This window comes from Miniopterus natalensis, chromosome 16 (genome assembly GCF_054644295.1).
Source record: "Miniopterus natalensis isolate mMinNat1 chromosome 16, mMinNat1.hap1, whole genome shotgun sequence".
NCBI lineage: Eukaryota > Metazoa > Chordata > Mammalia > Chiroptera > Miniopteridae > Miniopterus > Miniopterus natalensis.
In genome coordinates, this window is record NC_142096.1 from 15,202,355 (window position 1) to 15,226,645 (window position 24,291).

The following is a 24,291-nucleotide window of genomic DNA, read 5'->3' on the forward strand; positions in this document are numbered from 1 at the left end:
TAAAATTAAGAAGAAAGGAAGATTATTCCCTTCCCGTTGGGTTCTGAACCCAGAGAGGGTTTACTCATGAAACAAATCGGTTCAGGAAACTTTAAATTTCCTGTTAAATAAGCACCACACATTAAATACCAGAGCGGGGTGACTCAGAGGTGGAGAAGATAGGAGGCGTATCTTCAGAAGGTTTCACCCACACCCTGTCTTGCGGTTTTTACCCTGATGCTGCCACCACACCTATGAGTTTCGCTTATTAAAATAATAAGTCGAATGACTAAAATCTGCTGAACAGCGCATCGTGGTAAACACAGTCCCTCAAAAGCTAAACCCGACAGACAGGGTCGGGGTTCAGTCTGGAGAATGTCTGACGATGTTAACTCGTGTTCTTCCACCCTTGTCTCCGCGTGTGCGTCGGTGCGTGTTGTTTCATCTTCAGCTGCTCTTCGAGAATATTAATCTCATCTCCTTTATTTCACTTACAGAATGTTGACATTCAAACCAAAGGCAAAAATGGGAATAAAGTGAGACAGGGAATTCAAAACACACGTAGGCTTTTTTAAAATTTATTTTTTAATTTTTGAATTACAGTTTGCTTTCGGTATTGTTTTGGATTGGTTTCAGGTGTACGGCCTAGTGGTTAGACAATCATGTACTTTACAAAGTGTTCCCCCAACATTTTCAGGACCCACCTGGCCCCATACATAGTTATCACGATATTATTGACTATATTCCGTAGGCCGTACTTTACATCCCCATGGCTATCTCGTAACTACCAATTTGTACCGTTAAATGCCTTCACCTCTTCCACCCAGTCCCCCAACATACCTCCCCTCTGGCAATCACCAGTTTGGTTGCATACAGGCTTTTAAAAATCCCTTCTAAGTGAAATTAATGATTCAAGTTTTACATGCAAAATATAACCTCTGCAACCTCATGGGCACGCAAGAACGTGACAGGTGCATGTGTAAAAATTTAAAAACTATCCGTCATCCTATTAACTATCATTGAGGAAGCGCTTACTTACTACCTGGTAAGCTCTTTCCATGTTCTATCGCGGAACGTGGGCATCTGTCCCAGGCAGACACCCTCGCGCCCATTCCACAGACGAGCACCCCGCACCCCGGCGCGCGAGGCCGCAGGGGGCCGCGGTGCACCGTGCCCGGGGTGCGGGAGCCCAGCCCCGCGCCTCGCAGGAGCGGCGCTAACGATGTCCGAAACGTCCCGCTTCAAAAGAGCCCGCGCGGAGCGGCGCCTTCCAGTTTGGGGCGTGAGCGGTGACCTTGACTTCACCTTCCCAGCGCAGCTCTGAGGCCGGTGGCAGTTAAACCGGGGAGAGCGCGTAGGGGAGCTGGGCGCGCTGGGGGTCGGGTGGCGGGAGGCAGGTGGAAACCAGGCGGAGGGCCCAGGGACCGGACGCCGAGCTCCAGGGGCGCGGGGCGCCGGCCGGCGGCGGGGACCCGAGAGCGCGGCCGAGGGGCCCGCGCCCGGCGGCAGCCGCACCTGCGCACGGGGCGCGCGGGGCGCCGGGCGGGGCGCGCTCACCTGGGCCCACGTGACGGGGCGGGGCCAGCCGGGGAGCGCGGCCACGCCCCTTCCCGCGCGGCGCTCTGACCACGCGGCCGGGCGGCGGCGGGAGCCGGGGCGCGGAGGCGGGCGGCGGCGGAGAGGCACCAGCGGCAGCGCAGCATGTCGGCCGGCGGGGCGCCCGTCGCGCCGCCCCCGAACCCCGCCGTGTCCTTCCCGGCGCCGCGGGTCACCCTGCCCGCCGGCCCCGACATCCTGCGGACCTACTCGGGCGCCTTCGTCTGCCTGGAGATTGTAAGTGGGGCCGCCTGCGGGGCGGGACCGGCCCCCGCGCCGCCTCCGCCCCCCGCGCGCCCCGGCCGCCTTCCCGGGAACGGGGCCCTTCCCCCGCGCGGCCCGCGGCCCCCTCGGTGCCCGGCGCTGCCGCCCGGGCCTCTGGCCTGGCACCTGTTAACGCTGGCACCTGCGCGCCCGCTGGCGACAGAAATGGCCCCGAGGGAGCGGGCGGCGGCGCGGGGGGACCGAGGCTTGGGGACGCTGAGCGCGGAGGGGTGTGGGCCGGAGGGCGCGTCAGAGCCCCCCGGCGGCCGCGCTGGGCTGCGGCCGGAGCCGGCGCTCGGCCCGGCCTGTTGCTCACCTGCCATTTTGTTGGGTGGTGCAAAGGTGCGGCGGACGCGCGGTGGCCGGGAGGCCGCCACGCTGCGGGGAGCGGGGCCGGGGGCGGCGGAGACCGGGGCAGCCGCCTGCCCGCCCGCCGTGCGGGGCGCCCCGGGCCGTGGGCAGGGGAGCGGGCCCGGGAGGCGGGCGGGGAGCGGGTGCGGTGCGCGCGGCGCCCCCCGCGGTTCCCACCCGGGGGCCCCCCCCGCCGCCGCCCGGTCACCTGCGCAGCGCGGCCGCCGCGCGCTCCGTCGGGCCCAGGGGGCGCGCGGGCACCTGGCCTGTCGCGGAGCCTCCCTGGGCTGGAGACCCCTGAACTTTTTTTTTTTTAAAGGAACTTGAGGGAGTAGGGAGCTTCTGGAGCTCGTTGTGGACGGGGGAGAATTCGCAAACACACATTGGGCAACCGAGGTTTCATCATGCCCTGGGAACTACAAACAGAGGGAAATGCCAGCGCCCCTCCTGCGCGCTGCTGCTGTTTGCTCGGTTTGGGATTTTCATCTCTCCCCTCACCCCCCGCTCTGGAGTTTGCGTAACCTGGATTCGGGGCGCTGCGCCCCCGGGGCCGGACGTCTTGTGAGCCCCGGTTCTCTGCCCTGCTCTGCTCAGGTGGCTCAGCGCAGCCGAGCTCAGGTTTTTGAATCTGAAGGAGGAGGTAGGCGAGTTCCAGGCTCTGACATCAGTCATGGGGACCGTGACTGCGAGGCCGGGGGAGGCTGGTGTGAGCCCGAGCCCCGTTCAGAGGCATCTGAATGCTTCGGATGAGGCCCCCGCATCCGTGGAGAGGCGCGGGGCCAGCCGCGTGCTGTGCGCAAGGAGGGAGACGCCTGGAGGACAGTTAAGACCTGGGGAGAGGGCTGGCTTAGGTTCTGGGCTGCTTCGGTTCCGTGTTCCCCAAACTCCAGTTGTCTGCGTACCTCCTTTTAGAAGTGTTTGCCCTGTTCACGTGCCGCTGGTCCTGCCCTATGATTTACAGGATGTTCACTTAGACTGGCTTTCTGAACGTCAGTGCCTACCTTAGTCTCACCCTGAGCGAAAATATACGTAGGTTCTCAAATTTGATGTGCTGGTTAGGTTTTTCTAATATTTGTTCAAGTATATACTTATGTACTTACACGTATGTGTATACATGTAATATATAAGGCTATGTAAAGAAACGTGCATATATGGAATTATATATGTGTATCTGTGCAAAGAAGGCTTGTCCATGTGCCATCCAATCAGATCCCAGCTGAAGAATCACCTGTGGACATGTGACCCTTTCAGGAGCACCGCCTAATTCTGAGAGGAGAGAGAAAAAGAGTGGAGAGGGAGTTCATCTATTTCCTCTCCCCTACCCCCACATCCCTTTATCATCTAGCCCAGTGGTTAGTTCTCAACTCTTGCTGTACTTAATTACTTGGGCAGCTTTTAAAATACTGTTGCCAGCCCAGACTAATTAAATCAGAATCTCTGGGGGAACACCCTGAGTCCTCTAGGTTGTTTTTTGGGGGTTTTTTTTAAGCTCCCAGAGGTTCTAATGTGCAGTCATAGCTGGGAACCACTGAGGGAGGCCTTTATCAGGGCTCTGTGGACAAAACAGCTCTCTCTTGCAGATGTGAGTTTCTCTCTCTCTGCTAGAATTTCTACCACTCTTCATCCTAGGAGGGACCCCAGGCTCACAGAAGTATTCAGTTCGTTCCTCTCACGTGTTCATTTCTTCTAGCTTCTTACTCCCGAAACACATCGAGGGCCCCTGTCTAGCTGCAACAGAATTCCTTTTAAAAGCCATTTCAGTTTACTTTCACTATGGCCAAACATCTCGACAGGTTTAAATCGAAGGCCTCTGTTACCTATTTTACTTGAATATCAACCTTTCTCCTCCCGACCCTGTGCCCTCCAAAAGTAAAAGGACCATAATAGTCCAATGAAACCAGTGACTTTAGAGAAACAAGAGACCACACTGGAGCCAAACCATGGCTCCTGGACTCTCATCCATCTGCGCCACTTGGAGATACTGGGTTATAGGCTTTCAGAGAGCAGGGATAGAGGCTGCCTTGGTACCCCTCTATCCAGAGGGCCCACGCTGATCAGGGTCACAGGTAGACGCTAAATAAACATGTTTGAAGCACCTTTGGTCCCTGCTTTCTTAATTTCCCTCTACTTTTCTGATTCCTTTCGAGTGTTTCGTCTCTCGTGGTTCCCTGTCACAAAGTCCTCATCCTGTAAATTAAATGTGAGATTTGCCAGGAGCAGTTCTAAGCTCTAGGTAATCTCCTCTCTGGGGACCGATTATGTTAGCCCCTTTCCGTGTTTCTAGATGTCTCCACATTTCTTCTTAATTTTAACCTTTCCAAATTCATTTATGTGCATAATTTCTCCATTTATGTCCTGTTGCTCTCTGAAACGTCACAGGTGAAAACAGCATCTGAAAAGGATGGCCTTGGATGTCAGCGGTTTACTAAGCTAATGAAGCCATGATCTTAAAGTTCAGCTCTCACACTAACCAGTAACTCTGTTCGAAAAATTCATTCCCAGTCTCCCCTCCCTTACCCCATTCATAATCTCTCAAGTGGGAGCCATCTGTTAGGAGATATTTCAACAGATACAAAGAATGCCTGCCTGCCCTGGCCTGTGTGACTCAGTTGGGTGTTGTCCCATGCACTGAAAGGTCACCGGTTCGATTCCTGGTCAGGGCACATGCCCGGGTTGTAGGCTCGATCCCCAGTAGGGGGCATGCAGGAGGCAGCTAATGGATGTTTCCCTCTTGCATTAATGTTTCTTTCTTTCTCTCCCTTTCTCTCTCTCTAAAAATCAATTTAAAATTAAAAAAAAAAAAATAGTGCCGCCTAACAGCACAAGAAAAGCAATTTATAGTACTAGCTTCATAGCCAGAGGATATTGCAACCTCACACACATGAAGTGGTTTTCTGAAGTAGGTGTGTGTTCCACACCCAGATACCTAAGTTGTCAGCCCCCCATTTTCGTACTCAGCAGTGTTGACCAATGCATGCTTGCCATAAAGAGTTTCATACTACGTTGGTCTTACAAAGTGAAGCCTTTTAGTTTAGAATGGAAAACACCACCTTCAGAAGTTACCATGTTTAAATCAAAGAGTTTATCTCGTATAATGCCCAAGAAAGGTCAGACGTAACCGTGTTAAACATGAAAAAGAGCAAAGGTTATTATTGAATTCGGCATGTTTCACAGTTTCAGTGTTTAGGAAACCATCTACATTCCCTGAGATATTCATTAACATTTCTCTTTATAGGGGATCTTTTAGGACTCTATTTATGCGCTTCTCACTGTAGTGGTTTGGATGCCACGATAATTTGTATTTATTCAACAAATAATTAAAGATCTGGTATGCACCAGGCCTTATTTTATGCCCTGGGAATAGGATGATTAACATAGCTCCTGCCCATGAAAGAAATTCCTGTACAGTGAAGTGTAAAGTCAAGAAAGAATGGCAGTGCCGTGTTTGAAGTGATAAAAGTGAGTTATGAAAAGCACAGCTGGAAAACAGGGTAGAGAACATCTGGCCACTGGGGGCGCCAGCCCAGGCAGCTTCCACGGAAAGGTGACATTTCAGTTTAGCCTTAAATGAGGTGTAGACCTTTGATAGAAAGAGCGGGAAAGAATTCCAGGGAGAAAGAAGGGCATGTGCAGACCACAGAGGTAAGAAAGGCCATGATGGCATGAGGGTGCTGGCAATGGTTGGGGTTTTCTGTTTGTTTTTATGTGGCTTGTGGGAAGGTGGCAGAAATAGAAGGGAAAAGAGCAGATGCGGTTCCCATTGTCGGTTTGCTGAGAAATGATAGGCCAAGGCATAGAATGGATTCTGTCTGTGATGGGGAGCTGCTGCTGGACAGGGATGAACTTGACCAAACCTGTGTTTTAGAAAATCTCTGGCGAAGTTTGGTAATAAAACAGATGGAAGGCCGTGAGATTAGTCACGGGGTTTATTGCAGTGGTTTGGATGAGGGATGGTGAGACCCTGAAGCGCAGGACGAAGGAAAGAGGAAGGCGAGAGAGAGATTTGAGGCTTAGGAGGCCTAGCAGGTATGTGAAGCTTGACGTGTCCGGAAATGATACTACACCAAACTGAAACAGAAGCTGTAACTTATGCCCGAAAAGCAGATGTTAATGAAAAGATGGGGAGGGAGAGGCTGTGGAACAGGTACGTGCTGTCATGCAGGTAAATCTACCAGAGGGATTTCAGGTTCTCTTCAACCCAAAGCTTTGACTTTAGTTGGACTAACACATAAGTGGATAGATCCACAGAGTTTCCCTTTCTTGCCCCAAAATAGATTTTTGGTTGCAAAGGGAAATTGTGCGTTTGCAGTGGTAAAGAGGGGCTAGCCATGGGTATTTTCCCTCTCTAAAAGGGATTTAATGGTATAGGTAAGATTTTTCCTTTGCCTCTGAGCTTCAAATCTTCATCCCTGTGAAGAGTCTTTAAAACTTCATAAGAGAAAATAGACCAATGGCCCTGCCAGTGGTGACTTTCAGCAGTCATTGGTTCTGACTGGCAGCCCTGTAAGAAATATGAAGAACTGAAGTATGGAAAACTTTAAACCAAGTTGCTGAAAACATTGACCTTGAGCTCCCAAGTAAAAGGTCAAGGAGAGGAGATTTGTTCTGCGGAGCTCTATAGAAATGTTGTACCTGGTAGTAGGAGCTTGGTAGTGGACGTGGCTTATCTGCATTGATATGGATGAATAGAAAAGACTGGAATGACGAAGCACAAGAACCAGGCTGGCGCACCCAGTCTCGTACACCTGCAGCACTTAACAAACCCTCTTTGATTGTTCTGTAGGACAAACTGAGCAGGGTGTGGAAATAGTCTGGAGAAACTGGCCGGAGCAGAGAAGGGCAGCCCTCTTCAGTCCTGTCCAGCTCTTAAAATGTCATGATTCTTCTTGAGGAATTTGCCATTTGACCTGATTTCCTGTGTCCTATTCTATATTAAAGGACCGCCGTATATGGCATTCTTCACTTTCGTATAATAGTTTTCAGAAAGGGGGGAGATAAAAGGGCAGAAAAGAGGCCCGATGTGCACAGTTGTTGCTGATGGCAGGGCCCTGGCGTGCATTTTTAACCCAGGGGATACTAGTTACCTAAAAACACACAGAGGATTTTAAAAATCAAGGGAAATTATTGCCTGGCTGAGTGGCTCAGCCTTTGAGCATCCACCCAAGCACCAGGAGATCTCAGTTCGACTCCCGTTCAGGGCACATGCCCGGGTTGCGGGCTTGATCCTCAGTAGGGGGCGTGCAGGAGGCAGCCGATCAATGACTCTCTCTCATCATTGATGTTTCTATCTCTTTCCGTCTCCCTTCCTCTCTCCTAAATCAATAAAGATACATATTTTTTAAATAAATAAATAAATAAAAATCCAGGGAAATTATAAATCAGAAGAAATAGGAGCCGGAACATATTTCTCCCCTGTAATATGTGCTTTCCATTACAAGGTAGCATCAGCTATTTGAGAAACCAGAGGGAAGTTTGGGTCACCTGGGGAGGAAGATAGTATAATACTTTATAGCATCCTCAAACATATTTTGAAAGCTTTCAAATGTAGTACTGAAAAGCAAAACTTCTTTTGCATTAGGATATTTTATACCTCAGCCTCTTCTATATATGTCATTTCTCATTGCTTCCCAAAATGTATATTGTTTTTCTTTCCCTGATTAAAAAACAAAAACAAAAAAACCCTGCCAACTTGTACCTCTAATTCAGAGCTGTACCAGGGCTAGTCCAGGACCCGTTTGGATGAAAGTCAGCAGACGGGTGGGAGGACAGGTGGGGATTGATGGAGGAGAGCAGTAGGGCGGGGAGGGAGTGACAAGTAAACACTACCCTGGTCAAAAGTTCCAGTGGCAATTGCAGCTGACTAGGCAAACTGAACAAATTTGGGGCCTGAAGAAGATTCACAATGAGAATGAGGTGTTATGAGCTAGACTAGCCAAAGGTGCCAACTTCTCCATAACTTTCCACTCTAGCCTTCTGAGATCTTGTACCAGGTGGTGAGCATTGCCAATGATAACTTAAAAATTGAGGAGCACATGTTCCTGCTTCACTAGATTCATGCCTATTTTCTAACACCCGCCGTGTACCAGGAGGTGAACCAGGACTCGGACAGCAGTGTGTTCCTAGCATCCCCACCTGCACTTCTGGAGCATTTTCTTCCAGAACCACTCCTTATACACACTGGTTGGTTTCCGTCCATTTCAAGTCGAGTACAGAGGAGCATCTTCTGTAGAAAGCACAGTCCTGGGTTCCAAGCATTCAGAGATGCTTAAGACAAGGTCTCCCACTCTGGCTGCACAATCCAGTGGGTGGAACACACACGTGTACCCAGGATTTCAAACCAGTTGTTGTAACCATGGAGGCTCCACAGCATCAGTAACCATGGCAACGCCAAGGGATGGCACCCAGCCAGGGAAACCTTTCTGGAAGACATTGTATCTTTCTAGAATACATGGAGTTTGGTTATCCAGCAAAAATGTTGATGGCAGCATGACCAGTGTAATGGAGTCTGTGCGCAAGGGATCAGAAACAGGCCAGAGTGGAAAAAAAAAACCCAAAAAGCAAATGGTGGTAGGAAAAGGAGCATTGCAGGGGACCAGATGAGCTTGGACAGGTAGGCAGCAGCAGTGTCTAGTTCTGTTACCACTTGACTGCGGTCACATTGTGGGTGAGTTTACTTTCATGCGCTACCTTGTAAACACTTCTGTTGGTTATTGTATCTTTTGACTAAAATATTTTCCCGGTTTAAAAATGTGTATATTTTGGAATACAAGTTGCATATTAAATGGAATTAATTGTAGGTCCTCTCTTCACTAAGAGATCAATTGTCAAACATATTAACCAGTTCCTTAATCATGTTTCATTTATAGGTACCCAGTAAATAAGCATCCACTAAAATAGGAGGGCTTAGCAAGTTGATAAGGTATTCTGAACTTTTTTGGGGGAGGGGACACAGATCCCTTTGTGAAGTTGTGAACGGTGTCCTTTGAAAAATGACTGCACTTATCTACCCAATTTGATATCATTTCCAGGAATCACCCTCCTCCCCACTCCCACCGAACCAATCTGTGGCAAAAGAATAGAAGCCCTGCTCTAGAATGAACACTAAACTTTGGGGGAGGTAGAGGAGCATAATATTAAGATCATAAGCTCTGGGAGCCAATCGCCAGGTTCAAATCCCAGGGCTGACATTTGTTAACTGTGTAACTTAGGGCAAGTTATGAATGGCTCTCTACCTCAATTAACTTATCTGTAAAATGGGACTGGGAGTTATCTGTCAGCATTTGTGGGGATGAGATTGATACAAATAAAGCACAACGTTGCTTGGAACATAAGGGCTGGATAAATGCTAGCTAATGTTTATCTTCGTTAGCTTCACCCTCTCACTCCGACTGACTCCATAAGCCAGGCTGCGAGATTGTATCTTTTTCCTCTGAGGCTTGCTGGCGTGTTGATCGTCACTGCTATAAAGTGGTGAAATACCCACCATGTAAGCAGTAGGAGAATTGGAAAGAGACGCTTCTGTGTTATATACAGAATGTTCTAAATAAAGAAGTATTTCTCCTCAGGGGCAGCTGAACAGTCCTTCATACCTCCACCTTCACTTACCGTCCCCTGTTCTCATTCCAAACACTGACTGGAAGTAGGTCAGAGTCGGAATCGGCCTGTTTACGTAACGATTAATACGAGTATACCAAGACGAAGGTGTCAGATTGGTTTGAAAATTATTAGCTGAGATGTCGGAGGGCATGTGTAAAAAAGCAGGCCGTTAGGAAATAAGTGACATTTGAAAAGAAAAAGGGTATTTGCAAAGAGAATCCTTTGGGGACATAAGAAGGCCATCCAAGTAGGAGACAAGTTGAGAAGCCTGTAGTCCTCGCAGCCAGAATCACAGGAGCTGCTGTTTGCTCAATGCCCTGGGTTTCCCCTGGGCTCGTGCGTTTTTACCAGCCCACGGGTTTTAGTGAGTTCGGGTCAGTGCGATGTACAGACGAGAACTTCCACGGTTTGCTTGTGGGAAGGCCTCAGCCAAGTCTCACTCTTCTGGCCCGGGGGCGCCAAACTAAAGGGAGAAGCCACAAAGGAGAGCGTTGTTTTAGGGATGTAGCAATTTAATATCTGCTCCCAGAATATATTTGAGCACTTGAGGTGTGCCCAGGTACTTTAGAGCAGAGCTTGGTAGGTCAGGGGTGACAGCCACCGGGGAGGCTGAGAGCCACTTCCAGGAAACATTTGCCTTTGCATGACCTGCAGGTCGCGTGTCTTTCAGGTAGAGCTTGAGGTGCAGAGTCTAGCGCCCCCACTTCGTTCCTGAGAGAAATTTCAGAAGGTGATGCGTTGGACATGAGACGGCGGATGCTCACTTGCTGTGGTGTCTTTCGCAGTGTAAATCAAGTCATTATGCTGTACACTAAACTTACAGCGAGCGAGCGCTGCACGTCAGTTATATCGCAGTAAAACTGGAAAAAACAAGTTCTGAGAAATGTGATACATTGGGTGGATTTATACATAACCAGACTTTTTTGGACACCAAAGAGCAGTGGGAGGCAGTGATAGAGAAGAAGTGGGAACGTGGTCCGAATCCGGGATGAGAGCAGCGTGGGCGAGCATGGCCTTCCACCCTGCGCAGTGTGTTCCCTGCAGTCGCCGTGACGCCTGATCAGCTGGTCTCCCTCGGAGTTTAACCATGTTTGTGCTCTGCTGTTCATCTCTGAAAACAAGGCTCCCTCCAGAGTCACGTCTACTTAACAGGGTACTGACAGCGACAGTGTGTTTGGTAAATACTCTTGAGCTTAGCAATGCCCAGAATTAGATGAAGAGAATATGCCAACATTGGTAATGCTATTAAAAGGATTTTTAAAGTGGGAGCCAGGTTGGGAAACTCGGGAGAAAAGGTAGCTTTTGGCAAAAGGAAATCATGAGGTAGGGGAGAGAGAATTGTGTCAAGGCCCTGGTGACGACGGCAGTGTGACCGCGAGGCAGGCGATCTCCAGAGCAGGCTCCGTTGTGTTCTCTGACCCGTCCGCCACCTTCCAGAGCTGCTGTGGGGAGCAGGACTGAAATCCGGATTCCCCAGGGTCTCCGATCTAGGGATGCAGTGTGTTTGTTCATATGCCTTCCTTCCTGCTGACCCCATCAACACACGCACCGCAGATGGGGAGGTAAATATGTTCTTTTCACGGAAGCACTGAGTTTCCTCTCCAAGCCTTTGAGGTGTTGGAAGGGCTGTAATTTTGAGTATGACAAGAACAGTTCGTGTACAGTGCGTCACATTAGCCTCACCTGCTTCGAACCCTGCCTCCCGCCTGCCTCCCCAGGCTCCTCCCAGCGTAGTCTCCCTCTCCCAGCCTCCGGAGCACACTGTGTGGAGCTCTTTTTTTAGCGCTCTCCACAATCTGCCCCTGAATCAGGTTTACTGGTGTCTAATTCTCTCTTGTTTGGAGCTCCCGTAGACAGAGCCTTGCCTTTTTTTTTTTTTTTTGGCCTTTTTTGGAGTGTCCTCCTGTAGTGCCTGGCAGTAGATTTGAGGCTGGCCCGTGTGAGGTCCTGTCCAGGTTTATGAAATATTATATTTCATTCCAAGAGATCATCTACCCTCTTCAGAGGTGTCAGTTTATCAGTTTCTATATCCTATAATTACGCCTATCTGAGTTCTATTTGAGCCTGCCTGCCCCTAATAAACAATGGTCCATTGTTCTTTATTGCCCTTGATGCTCATACCTTCTCAATAAATAACTCTTGAATTAATAGATAGTTAATAATGTCTATTTCTTAAACAGTGTTTAAAGTAACATAGGTTATTTGTAGTGCAAGAGGAAGAAAAGGCTGAGGGAAAACACAACAAAAGGTTTGGAGATCTTATCACCATCAAATATTTATTAAACAGTGTGCAAGAGTAGAAAATATTTTACTGGGATCACTGTGTCTTTTATAGCTACTAAAAGGTTGTGGTTTAATTTTTTAATATGCATTCATATTCATGACTAAGATTTATTTCATAAAGCTTTCTGGGTTGATTGTTAATGTTTGACTTGGAATTAGACTTGAGATAAACCACCACAATTAGAAATGTATTAGGTTGGTGCTTTAGTTATCATAGCTCAAGTGATCATTTATTATGCTTTTTAAAATGTTTTTCAGAGTAGTAATGAATTATATAACTGGGCCTTTTTTTTTTAGAAAGTTGAATTAAAACGTGTGTTTTTAACTTGTTATCTAGATACAGATGATGATTGGTTTTTAATAGCTAGAGCTCCAGCTGTCCTTGTATGGGCGCTGGGTGTTTATTTGTTCACTAAGCAAATACGTGAGAGCCTTGTAGCTGCCAGATACGCACGCTTCTGTGATATCATCTGAGGCTGTGGGAGGAGACAGGTGGGGGGTGGGGTTGATCCCCACTTTCCTGTGGTGTCTTTAGGGCAGGTACATAGCCTAGGTTTTTGTGTTTCCAAGTGTAGCATAGTGCCTGACTGACGGTTTGGAGAGGAATATCAGGCAAACTAATAAATGGCTTCGGATGCAGACACGCCAGGCAGCATGCTGCCAAGCAGGCCTGATACTGCGGTGGGACTGAAAGCCAGGGACGTTCAGTTACAGTGTCTCTCATCAGTGTGCCATTGCCACAGGAAGGAGCATGCCTGGAGCACGGGCTCCTAAGCGTGCGGTGGGGCTCAGGAACGCCTTTTTGGATCGTGTGCTGTCAGAGATGAGGTGTGAATGGGAGCTTCTCAAATACACGTGGGGGAGGGAATGACACTCCTGGCCGGTATGTGTCGGGCCACTCAGACATGAAAGAGCTTTGTCTTTGGACTGTGGATTTTTTTTTTTTTTCCCTATAGTGTAAAATGTGAGAGGCTTAGTGCTAAGAGACAGGGATACAAAAGTCAGGCTAGATCGTAAAGGGCCCGGCGCGCCGTGCAAAGCATGTGTAGCTTTAGTGGCTTCAGTGGTCGTATGGAGGAGACTGACGTTAGGGTCGTGAAACTTACTGTCTTTACCCCCTGGCCATTTCTCCCCTTGTGTGTTCTCTCACTCGCTCCTAGTTGCCCCAGTCATTAATCTGGGTATTTTCCTTGTCTGATCTTTCGCTGTCATGTTCCACATCTGATCAGTCACCAACAACCATCCTGTCTACTTTTAAAATTTTTGTTTAACCTGTTCATGTCTCTCTGTGCTCAGTGCCTCGAGTCTAGTTTATACTCTGTTTCAACAGTCTCCTATGTGGTCCCCAGCTCCATCCTTTCCTCTCCAGTCTCTGTCCCACTCTGGCCAGAGAGAAACTTCTAAAGGCAAATCTGGCCCTGCTAGTTCCTGCTCCAGATGATCTGTGGCCTCCCGTTGCCCTTGGGTGAGGTTCACTCCTTGGCCTGACCTCCAGGACCTTCAGCGCAGTCTCCAGCTCTCACCAGGTCATCTAAGACTCACCTCCTACCCTGGAACAGCCTCTTCTCACCCTCCTACTCCCCCCAGCCCTGTCCTCTGGGTTGTTGCTTCCAGAGAGTATTTTCTGACTTTCCAAATCTGGATTTAGAGCCCTCATTGTGTGGACCTGCAGCAATCAGGTTTTGCCCAGTGATAACATGTATGAAGCAGCATTTTAATCACTTGCTTAATTGTCACTTTGCTATAAGAGACTGAATTCTGATGGTAGAGATCAAGTGTAGCTTGCTTACTCCTTTATTCCTAGAACCCAGCACAGTGCCTGACAGGCACCAGGTGTGCATTGAATTAGACCTATGAATATCTGAAGTACTTATTTCCATGCCTAGCACATAGGAGAGTGTCAATAGGTGATGGCAGATTTTATTGGTTACTATCATGTTCGACAGCTGAGACTTTTATTCTATATATAGGCAATAATTTCACACGTACAACTAGGTCCTGGTAAGGACTGAAACATGGCCATTAGAGGTGACAAGCTAGAAAGTCACGGCTGATCTTTGCTGATAAACTGAGGCATGTTGAGAGCAGAGCCACCGTCCAGCGGCTTGAAGAGTAACACCAAGAAGAGCTGGAGAACAAACAAAGGCGAATTTGTAAAAATGGGTGACTGAAAAGGAAAATACTTAGCGAGGGCAGTAGTTAGAGAGGTAGCGAGGTCAACGGAAATATTTTTAGGTGATGAAAGAATCCTGGGCCTGGTCACGGGCTGAGCACCAGAGGCAGCGGGAAGGCAGGTGCAGACACAGGCGTGGAGTCGGGTCGGGCTCGCGAGGGAAAGCGCTGGGGTGGCACGTGAGGGAAGAAGGCATCTCACATGATAAAGAGAAGAGAATGGGGGGTGCAGGAATGGGGGGCACCTGAGGAGAAGCAGACGTGATGGTAAGAGTGATACACACACGTTCAATTCTGTTGCCCAAACTTACCGCCCTTTTTCTTTTCACCCTTAGCTGTTTGGGGGACTCGTCTGGATTTTGGTCGCCTCCTCCAATGTTCCTCTACCTCTGCTCCAAGGATGGGTCATGTTCGTGTCCGTGACGGCTTTTACCCTTTCCCTCCTCTTCCTGGGGGTGTTCCTCTCTGGCATGGTGACTCAGATTGACGCCAACTGGAACTTCCTGGTAAGGGATTTTTAAGTCTTTTTCAGGAAAATGTGGGAAACTTAAAACTATCTCATTCTGTCCTGAAATGCCTGATCTCTGTTCTACGTTGCTTCTCGCAGGGGTGGGGAACCTTTTTTCTGCCAAGGGCTGTTTGGATATTTATAACGTCATTCATGGGCCATACAAAATTATCAGCTTAAAAGATAGCTATGAAAAAAGCTTCTAGATTTATCAAATTTTGAGTCCCACCTGCGGTCGCCTTGGCAGGGCCAGACCTATATGGCCCATGGGCCGTACATTCCCCACCCGTGTCGGGGAGAGAAGGTCACACTGCAGCATCCGGCTTTGCGGCCCTGCTGGACAGCAGGAACCCAGTTTGTGAGATTCCTGTGTTGATAGAACTGAGCAATCTTTGTGTTACTCCTTTATGAGTTAGATGACCTTTGCTCAAAGACTGTTTTTAGTTCATACAACAAATAAATTGGATCATAGTTATTGAACTATTGGACAGGTGCCTTTGATAGACCCTGTGACGTATATCTTGAAACTTTCCATTGATTTCCGTTTCTGATATTAAATACATATATTCTTTTCAGAAAACAGGTAGCTAAGTATTTTATTCTCCAAGTATTTAGAAAAGAAAGAGGGATGTTTTCTATTTACAGGCATAGCTGGGAGACACTGCAGGTTTGGTTCCAGGCCACCGCCACAAAGTGACTATCACAGGAAAGCGAGTCACACAAATCTTTTGGTTTCCCGGGGCATATAAAAGTTATGTTTACACTATACTGTAGTCTGTTTAGTGTGCAGTAGCATTATATCTAAAAAAGAACGTACATACTTTAATTAAAAATACTTTAATTGGCCTAATTTCAATATTATTGTGTCTCATGGAAAAGGGAGGCCAGAGGATGGAGAGAGCAGGGAAGAGCCAGAGCAAAGCACACATTTATTAAGTCTGCCATCTTCTACGGGTGCTGTTTACAGCACCCCGAAACGATTACAATAGTAACATCAAAAATCACCGACCTTGCCCTGGCCGGTGTGGCTCAGTTGGTTGAGCGTTGTCCCATGCACCGAAAGGTTGCCAGGTCGATACCCAGTCAGGGCACATGCCCAGATTGTGGGCTTGATCCCCGGCAGGGGGTGTGCAAGTGGCAGCCAATCCATGTTTTTCTCTATATATAATGAATATAATAATAATGAAAAAGTTTGAAATATTGTGAAAATTACCAAAATGTGACAGAGATACAAGGGGAGCAAATGCTGTTAGGAAAGTAGTGCCAAAATACTCACTCAGCTCAGGGTTGCCACAATCTCCAATTTGTAAAAAGCGCAATATCTGAGAAGCTCAATCAAGCAAAAGCACAATAAAATGAAATAGTGCCTGCATTTTCAGTTCCTGTCCTAAAAGGTCAAGAACTGGTAAGTTTTAAGAAATGAACTTGCAACCAGCACGATTCTTAGAATTATGACACCATTAAATTGGATCAACTATGCCCCTTTTTTATGTAACATGCTTGTGGTTATGAATTCTCTGGGCCTATCTCAAAATGGCCTAGTAGAGCACAATTTCCAGTTCATGGTGGACAGCGCTCTAACCAAGTTCGTGATGAGCCCCCCTTTGGTTTCCATCACACATCAGTGTTTAGAAGCATAAGTCAGGCCTTTAATCAGGCGTTGTATGTGTCCCTTTCAAGTATAATCGCATTTTACTCAGCAGCTTTAGGACAGCTGTTAGAGGAAAATTATTTGTTCTTGTCTTACTTGTAGAGCATGAGGAGGGCTGTCTTCCCAAATGTTATCAACTGTCAGGGGTTGGTGTAAAGCTCAGGGGGAAGTGGTGCAGTGGTCACAGTCACACACAGGCTTCCAGGTTAGGTCTGGTTTGCTTGGTAAGTGTGTAACCTTGGGGAAAATAGTGACCCTCTGTGAATTTCGGTTTCTTCTTCTGTAAAGTGGTGATAATCATACCTGCCTTACAGATGCTGTTAAGGACTAACGGAATTAATGTATTATACAGTGCACCACTTTGTGTCTGGCCCACAGGAAGGGATCAGTAATCATCGCCATTCCTTAGACGCGCAGAGGCTTGCAGTGGGAGTCTTTGAGAGTTCTTAGGTTGCTGGTACAGTGTGCTCTTACCTTTTGCTTTGATTTCTCACTAGTGATGAGAAAATATTTCCAGTAATTGGTCAAGTGATGGAGATCAAAGGTCCCTATTTAAGTTACAGTAGATGCCTAATCTCTTTCTAAACTCCTGGTTTTCCCATAATATGTATGAATGGATCAGTCAGTCCTAATATTGGTAAGCACCACCGGGCTATTTAGGATCGGGCTCAAAGATGGTATTTGACCAGTGTGGACCAGTAGAGCCCTACAGGATGCTTCGGTACCAGCTAATACACAGTCATTGCCTCAACCTACTGCCTTTTCCCAATGGTGGTGGCTTTCATCACCCTGGCCTGTCCTCTGGGACCTTCCTAGACCTGCTACTAGCCCAGCAATGAGAGGGTTAATTATTGGAGAAGTAGTGAGTCTCCAGGATCCTGCAGGGTCCAGCTTTCTTTCTAACTGGCTAAAGCACATTCCTCATCAATGTTTAAATATTTTTCCAGTAACATCCTTTTTATATTGAGTCTTATTTTTGGTATTGAATACAGTCAATCATATCCTTTTTAATTTATGAGGTTTCCTAAGAAATTAGAAAGATCTACCGGTCTGTTCTGTAAGTCACCTGCAAAGTTTATCCTGTTTTTTGTTTTTGGGTTTTTGTTGTTTGTTTTTTTAGCTGGATTAGTCCATACCTAAATCCTTGCCATGTTTAGAAATGGCTCTTTTTTCCCCTCCTCTTTTGAGATTTTCAACATACTCTGCATTTTTGACCACCTGGTCACTTTTGATAGGTTTTGTAATATATTATGTACACTCTTAGCCAGGGAAATTGTTGAGCCATGCATATCATAGCGTTGTCACCAGATGGTAACAATTTTGAATTGCTACCTTCTGGAACTGTTAGACATTAATTGCTGAAAAAAATAATTGTTTCCCCCTGTGATAACGGTTTAATGTTGTCTATATACCATTCATGAAAGAAACAAGAGTGCATTTTGATTAAGAATTAACTTTCTAGAAGTATGTGTTGTGGATATTAACTAAAATATTTATAGCTTCTAGCTTTTATTGATCTTGAGATAAAATTAACATGGTTGGTAGATGTCTTTAGTATTTTTCCCCAAGATTTCTCATGTTGGTAGAAATGACGAAATAAAAATATAATATGTACTAAGTAAATAAAAAGTGGACTCTGGAACCAGACAGACCTATGTAGGCTTCAGTTTTCCCTCCCAAAGTTCATCTTTGTGTGGCTTTGAGACAGTCACTTAACTAAAAAAAAAAAAAAAGAAGAAATTTCTTATTTGTAAACTGGGGATAATAAATAGAGGTAGTAAGGATGAATGACAGTGAATGTAAAGTACCTTGTGCTGGGAACTCGTAACAAAAATACAAAGCAATGTGTTGATACATTAATTCAGGTAAAATGATGTGAATTTTAATAGAGTTATGCTTTACATTAATGCCACCAGTAACCTAACAGTTGAGTTTTGTATGAAAATTTCTTATACTTTTTGTAGAAGTATATGACTTTATTACTTGTTTTTTAAGAATGTTGGGAGATATGTTATTGAATTCTGTGATTTCACAGGTGTTCTGTATCTAACTGTATAATACATCACAGTAATATAGCTTTTGTATAACTACTATAATAACAAGATGTAACTTAAATGCTATTCTACTTAAATTTTAAGGGCAGCATATGTTATTCCTTTTTATGTTATGTTCATTAATATTGATCTCTGGGGCACTTTAATATAAATGAAAATTATATGCTTTATTATAAAACTCAGTAGGTTAGAAGGTTTGCCACTTACAAGGTGCCAATTACATTGGGCCAGTTTAATTTTCATTTGGATTCTAATAGCTTGGCATTGCTAAAGCAGCCAAAAGAAATGGCTGATATAGTTCAAGATTGATTAAATGCTCTTATCTTCCTGAACCTAAACTTCATCATTTGAAATAAGGAACAGAAAAAATATATATTATTATTTTTAATTGTAGACGTCTCTTTTTTCCCTCCTCTTTCAGGATTTTGCTTACCACTTTACAGTGTTCGTCTTCTACTTTGGAGCCTTTTTACTGGAAGCAGCAGCCACCTCCCTGCACGATCTGCATTGCAATACAACCATGGTTGTGCAGCCGCTCTTGAATAATAACCAGTATAACATAAACGTAGCAGCTACAGTAAGTGTTTGAAGACTACACCTTACCCACACTTTCCTTCTACTGTCAAGGTCTCCAAGTAACTCCTCAGGCAACAATAGTTTTCTTTAATAATATCTGTTAGCATTAAACATATACTAGCCATTTATCTGTACAATAACCTTATGAGCAAAGTGCTGTTGTTACCCCTAGTGTTGTTGATGGTGAAACTGAAGCACAAAGAGGTTGACAGTCATGTAAGATTATAGTGGTCAGTGGCAGTGGTAGGCCTTACACAACAAAGTCTACTTTGTAGAAAGAATTAATTGTGCCTTTTACTTCTTGTAACTTCAGACGTGGTAAGGGAGATACGTTCTTCAGTGTCCAGTACCTATTTTTAATTCATTTGAATGCAGTGAATATTCACTGAGAGCCTACCATGAGGCAGGCCATTTGCTGGGTGTTGAGGACAGGGGTGCATTAGGCACAGTTCCTGTCACTGAGGAGAGTCCAGGTGAGTGGGGAGGTAAACATAGTAGCCATTACAATAGGCGGTATAGAGATAAAATGCCTTCCATGGGGACATTTTTTGAATTTTTTTATCCTTAATTCATATATTTAAGTGCGTTTATCATTTTATATTGACATAGATAATTTGAATAAATGATACAGTATTTCTGTTTTTATAGATAATTTTAAGGTGTCAGACATCTAAATTATTCCCTGAAATCTCTTGATAATTAATATGACTATATTGCAAATGGTTGATTGTAATATTTTTATACAGATAACATATAAACTGTCCAAGACTTCCCATATAGCCATTAAAATATGTCTGGAGCAATGCTGTCCCATAGAACTTTCTCAAATGATGGAAATGTTTTATATATACACTGTCTACTATGGTTCCTACTCGTTAATTAATTCATTTATTTTAATTAATTTAAGTTTAAATAGCTACATGTGGCTAGTAGCTGCTATATCGGGCAGCACAGGTCAAGAGTCTGGATTTTGAAGGGTAGAGGATCAGTGATTCCAAGGCCTACTGTCCTAAGTTTCCCACATTTCTGTTAGGATTGTCAGAATTTGTTCAAGGTCTACAATGACCTAGACTAAAGGTGGGATTGCAACAGAAAGAGGCATGGTTCTAGCTTTGAAAGGCTTACAGATCAGTGATTTTTATACTTTCTTTTATAAGAAATTTAACTGTTTTACTTAATGAAATCTTACATAAAGCCCAATAAGAGTGGAAGGTAAAAGCATACATGCCCTAGTTGAAGTGGGGGAAGGGGGTCTTGAAAGATGCCCATCCTTCCTTCTCGTAAAGCCGCCTCTGTGCACTTCATCATCTCTGAGATGCTTTCATAGGATACTTGTGATCCAAAGATCACAGTTAGGAAACCACTGGCTTAACAGTTTTACAAAGAGAAGTTCAAGGGCTTAGAATTGACAGCATATTTTTCCCCTACCAAGTGTTCTTCCTACTAGTCATCTATTCCCAATAGATTTTCCTTCGCTGCTCCCTTCCCCTTCTTTTCAGTGGTGCAGGCTAGATTCTCATTCTCTCTTGGATCTATGAAGTAGCCCCACATTGATTTATTTGTAGTTGCCCTAAGATCCCACTTTCATAAGAATCCTAAGTGCTCAAGTACTTGATGACAGGCGGTGGGTATCACTAACTGTTCACTAACATTCCTTTGCCCTAAGAGCTCAGTGTCCAGTGTTCTTCAGTGCGAGTCTGTTCTGTGACTGAGTTCCTGTTACCCTTCCCTTTCTCTCTCTTCCTAAGTGAAGCTGCCTTAGCAAACCTCTAAGTGCTTGAAGTGCCACCTTGAGTCCCATTTCATCCACACACTCCAGTGTACTCTGAGTTTCAATAATACTTAAATGCATGAGCCGCTCATTTGTGACATTTCTTTTTGTTTCAATATACCTGAGAGAGAAATTCCTGCTCGCTAATAACAGATATCAGAAGTGGTCATCCTCATTCAGCCGTGTCTAGTTTAGAGATGTACCAGGGAGACAACCAGCAGACGGGTGGGGAGGACAGGAGAATGGTAATCACACTGTGAATGTGTTCTGTAGGTTAATCTGGTACCCCTTCTGCGAGCTGTAGTTTCCTGGTAAAAGATCCCTGCCCTAAATAATTCTTTATTGTATTTACTTGCTTTGTCTTATAGTTTTCTATAGATCATAAACCCCCCAAATGGTCAGGACAGTATCTATTCTTTGTATGTACCAAACATACTGATGTACACATAGTTGGTGCTAAAGAAATCCTTGTCGAATATTAAGGACAGTGAATCAGAGCTCAGAGCAGACTTGAGGACTATGTCCCATGCCAATGTGAGGATTTATTCCTACAGGTTATCTTGGGTCACAGAAATGATCAGCTCCATCCTCAGGTCCTGATGGTTGCACTTCCCTTGGCTGTGAGATCACTGTATGAATAGATACTCATAATGGATTTTTGAATACTATGTGAGTGTCACAAACACTTAACAAGTGATTCCATTATGTGAACAAATGTTCAACCTAAGGCTGTCTACAAATGAGAAAATTATTAGAGACTAGAATCTTTAAAAGGTCAGTGGTGTGAGGAGATAAAACAGCAGTACGAATTACCAAAAAAAAAAGATGAATATAAACGGTTTTCATAAGTGTGGAAGTATTTTTAGGTAAGTTGGTTAGGGTACGTTGGTTAGTCTTCAGATGATTATAAGAACAAGTGTTTTCTTCAAGTCAATGTTATCAATCTGATGAGAATTTTTGTTTCTTTTTTCTTAGATTTTTGCCTTTGTGACGACAGCTTGTTATGGTTGCAGTTTGGGTCTGGCTTTACGAAGGTGGCGACCGTAACACTCCTTAGAAACTGACTGTCTGTGTGTTAGTTTTATTTGTCTACTTCCTGTGTCTGATCAATTTGGGTACCATTTTGTCCAGATATAGCAAGAGTCTGAAGTTTAGTATATGGAGAGATTCTAAATACAGTTTTGGTTTATTTCAAGGATAGAATTTTAATTTTATTATGATATTAAACATCAAAATGGCCTTTAATTTTACATCAGTCTTTTTTTCATTTTCTTCTTTAAAGAAAAATTTCTTTTATATCCATAAAATACATAGATATTGTTTATGAAGAAAAGGTATCTCTTTTGTTTAGTTGCTAAGTCATGTGAACCTTAATTTTAATAGGTAACTAAAACTCCCTAAAAAATAACATTTCAAATAGGCTTCCCACTGAACTCTATCTTTTAGTATAAAACAGAAATGGGCACCCTTTTTCTTTCATGGCCCAAATGGTAAATATTTTAGGCTTTGTGGCCCATATAGTCTCTGTCACAACTACTCACCTCTGTTGTTGCTACATGAAAGCAGCCATAAACAATATGTAAATGAATGAGTGTAGATGTGTTCCATTAAAACTTTATTTACAAAAGTAGGCAGTAGGCTGGAGTAGGCCTGTGGACTGCAAGCTATAGCTCTCCGACGCCTGGTGTGAAACCTTAGTTATGTGTTCTGTGTTTTATTGAACTGATCCCGAAAGGTATAAAGCTACTTAGACAAACCACATAATATTTAGTCTCCTTATGCAATAATCACACTGCCTTTGTGTTAATAGATACCCTTGAAGGGGCGAATAGTTTCTCAAGCTAATTCAAGCAGAGTCTTGAGTGTAGGAAAAAATGATTTATGAAGTGAACCCTAGTTGCTTAGTCCAACTTAGGGTCTCCTAATACCTGAGCAAAACTCTTATCTGGCATCCTTAAAATGAGATCTCCAGAGACCATTAACCACGACTGGGATTGGTACCCAGCTGCTTGTGTCTAACTTTGGATTTATTTATGCTTCAGAGTACAGTTGTTTGCCCTGTGCATAAATATATGAATATCTGTGTGTGGATATGTGAGGCTTTACCAAATCAAGCTCTCCAAAGAGTTAACTTTTTACTTCTAATTATTTGACATTACTTTCTAAGTTGAATCTGAACAGATTATTAAATATAACTAGAAGTTGTGGATTCTCACATGTGTTGATAATAGCCCTGAGATCTATGTTTCTGCATTGGTGACAGATGCACAGAATCCATTTTAAAACAACACTCATCACAAAAACTGTGTCTGGTTGAATAGCACAGGAAAGTGTTGTAACCTCCTGTAGAGACCCTGCTTGTGGAAAGGTGCCAATGGCTCGAGTGGGAGAAGTTAGGCCCCAGCTCCCCCCACACTGTTCAAACAAGATACTCACCTCTTGCCCAGAGAGAGCTACTTCTGGGAAAAGAGGACTCTGTGATTGTTCTGCACTTTCAACCCTTTGCTTCTTGTGGCTGTATCACCCCCTAACAGTGCCATGGACAAGCCGGGCTATTAGATTCCATGGAGCATGGAACAGCCCTGAATGAGGAGCATGATCAGTGCTCAAGGGTCAAATGCTGTTTGTGTCATAATCCCCTAGAAGGAAGAATCTTATTAGCCTGTTTGTGATGTCATTATAAAGATAAAAGACATGTTTCAATATGTGGCAAGAGGATATCAGTCATAGGACTTTATGCTCATGCCGATCTTTTCTGTCATATCGACTTCCTTGGTTTTCTAGCGCCATACCCCCCACTTACATCTGTATTATGAACTGTATATTACTAAGTCATAAATGTGCCATAAGGATATATAGTCCGTTTTGGTAGGAATTGTCTAATTAGTCTACTATGTTTAGTCGTGAGATTTATTTTGTTTCCAGAATATGAGCGATCCGTGCTTGCTGGCATTAACTTAAATGATTTCACAAAACTGCTTGATGGCACTTTGTAAATGGATTGCTTCTCGGTCATGAAGAACCAAGCCTAAAACTCGTCTAACTGTGAAGACTTCAGTTTGCAGATTAATCATGTTCTAGATTTGTGAGTTGAGTGGCAAAGCACTTGAACAAAAATTATGGCATTTGACAATTTCTATATCTTAGCTGTAAAAATGGGAAAGTGTTGGTTGGTTTTGAAATCTGGTAACTCCATGATGAAAAGAAATTTATTTTATAAGTGTTATGATGCTAATAAAGTATTCATTTGATAATCTTTTTTGGTCATCTATTTTTTTATTCAACTCACTTTGAAATTCAGTTAAAGGTTTGATGTAAACTTGACAGATTTGGAACTTCTAGTCTCATAATAGATAAAAGAGTTCTGCTTTAAACATTTCAATGTAAAAGTCTCTCAGGAAATGTCAGTAAATCTTTTTTCTTTAATAAAGGTCAAAGAGGTGAGTCATTGGAAGTAATATTACAAAGGAAGTTTCAATTGTACTGTACT

At 44.7% G+C, this 24,291-nt stretch overlaps 1 protein-coding gene across 1 annotated transcript; it reads left to right on the forward strand.

Moving 5' to 3' along the window:
• The first annotated feature begins 1,668 nt into the window (after positions 1-1,668).
• Positions 1,669-24,055, forward strand: MAL2 (mal, T cell differentiation protein 2). Its single transcript, XM_087825372.1, has 4 exons — positions 1,669-1,812; positions 14,577-14,747; positions 18,876-19,031; positions 21,777-24,055. Exons 1-4 carry the CDS (start codon positions 1,681-1,683, stop codon positions 21,846-21,848), a joined length of 531 nt encoding a protein of 176 aa, XP_087681498.1. The 5' UTR covers positions 1,669-1,680; the 3' UTR covers positions 21,849-24,055.
• The last annotated feature ends 236 nt before the right edge of the window (positions 24,056-24,291 follow it).

Coding starts and splice junctions, on each gene's coding strand:
- MAL2 (XM_087825372.1), top strand. CDS start 1,681: ATGTCGGCCGGCGGGGCGCCCGTCGCGCCGCCCCCGAACCCCGCCGTG. Junction 14,748..18,875: donor ACGCCAACTGGAACTTCCTG/GTAAGGGATTTT, acceptor CTCCTCTTTCAG/GATTTTGCTTACCACTTTAC. Junction 19,032..21,776: donor ACATAAACGTAGCAGCTACA/GTAAGTGTTTGA, acceptor CTTTTTTCTTAG/ATTTTTGCCTTTGTGACGAC.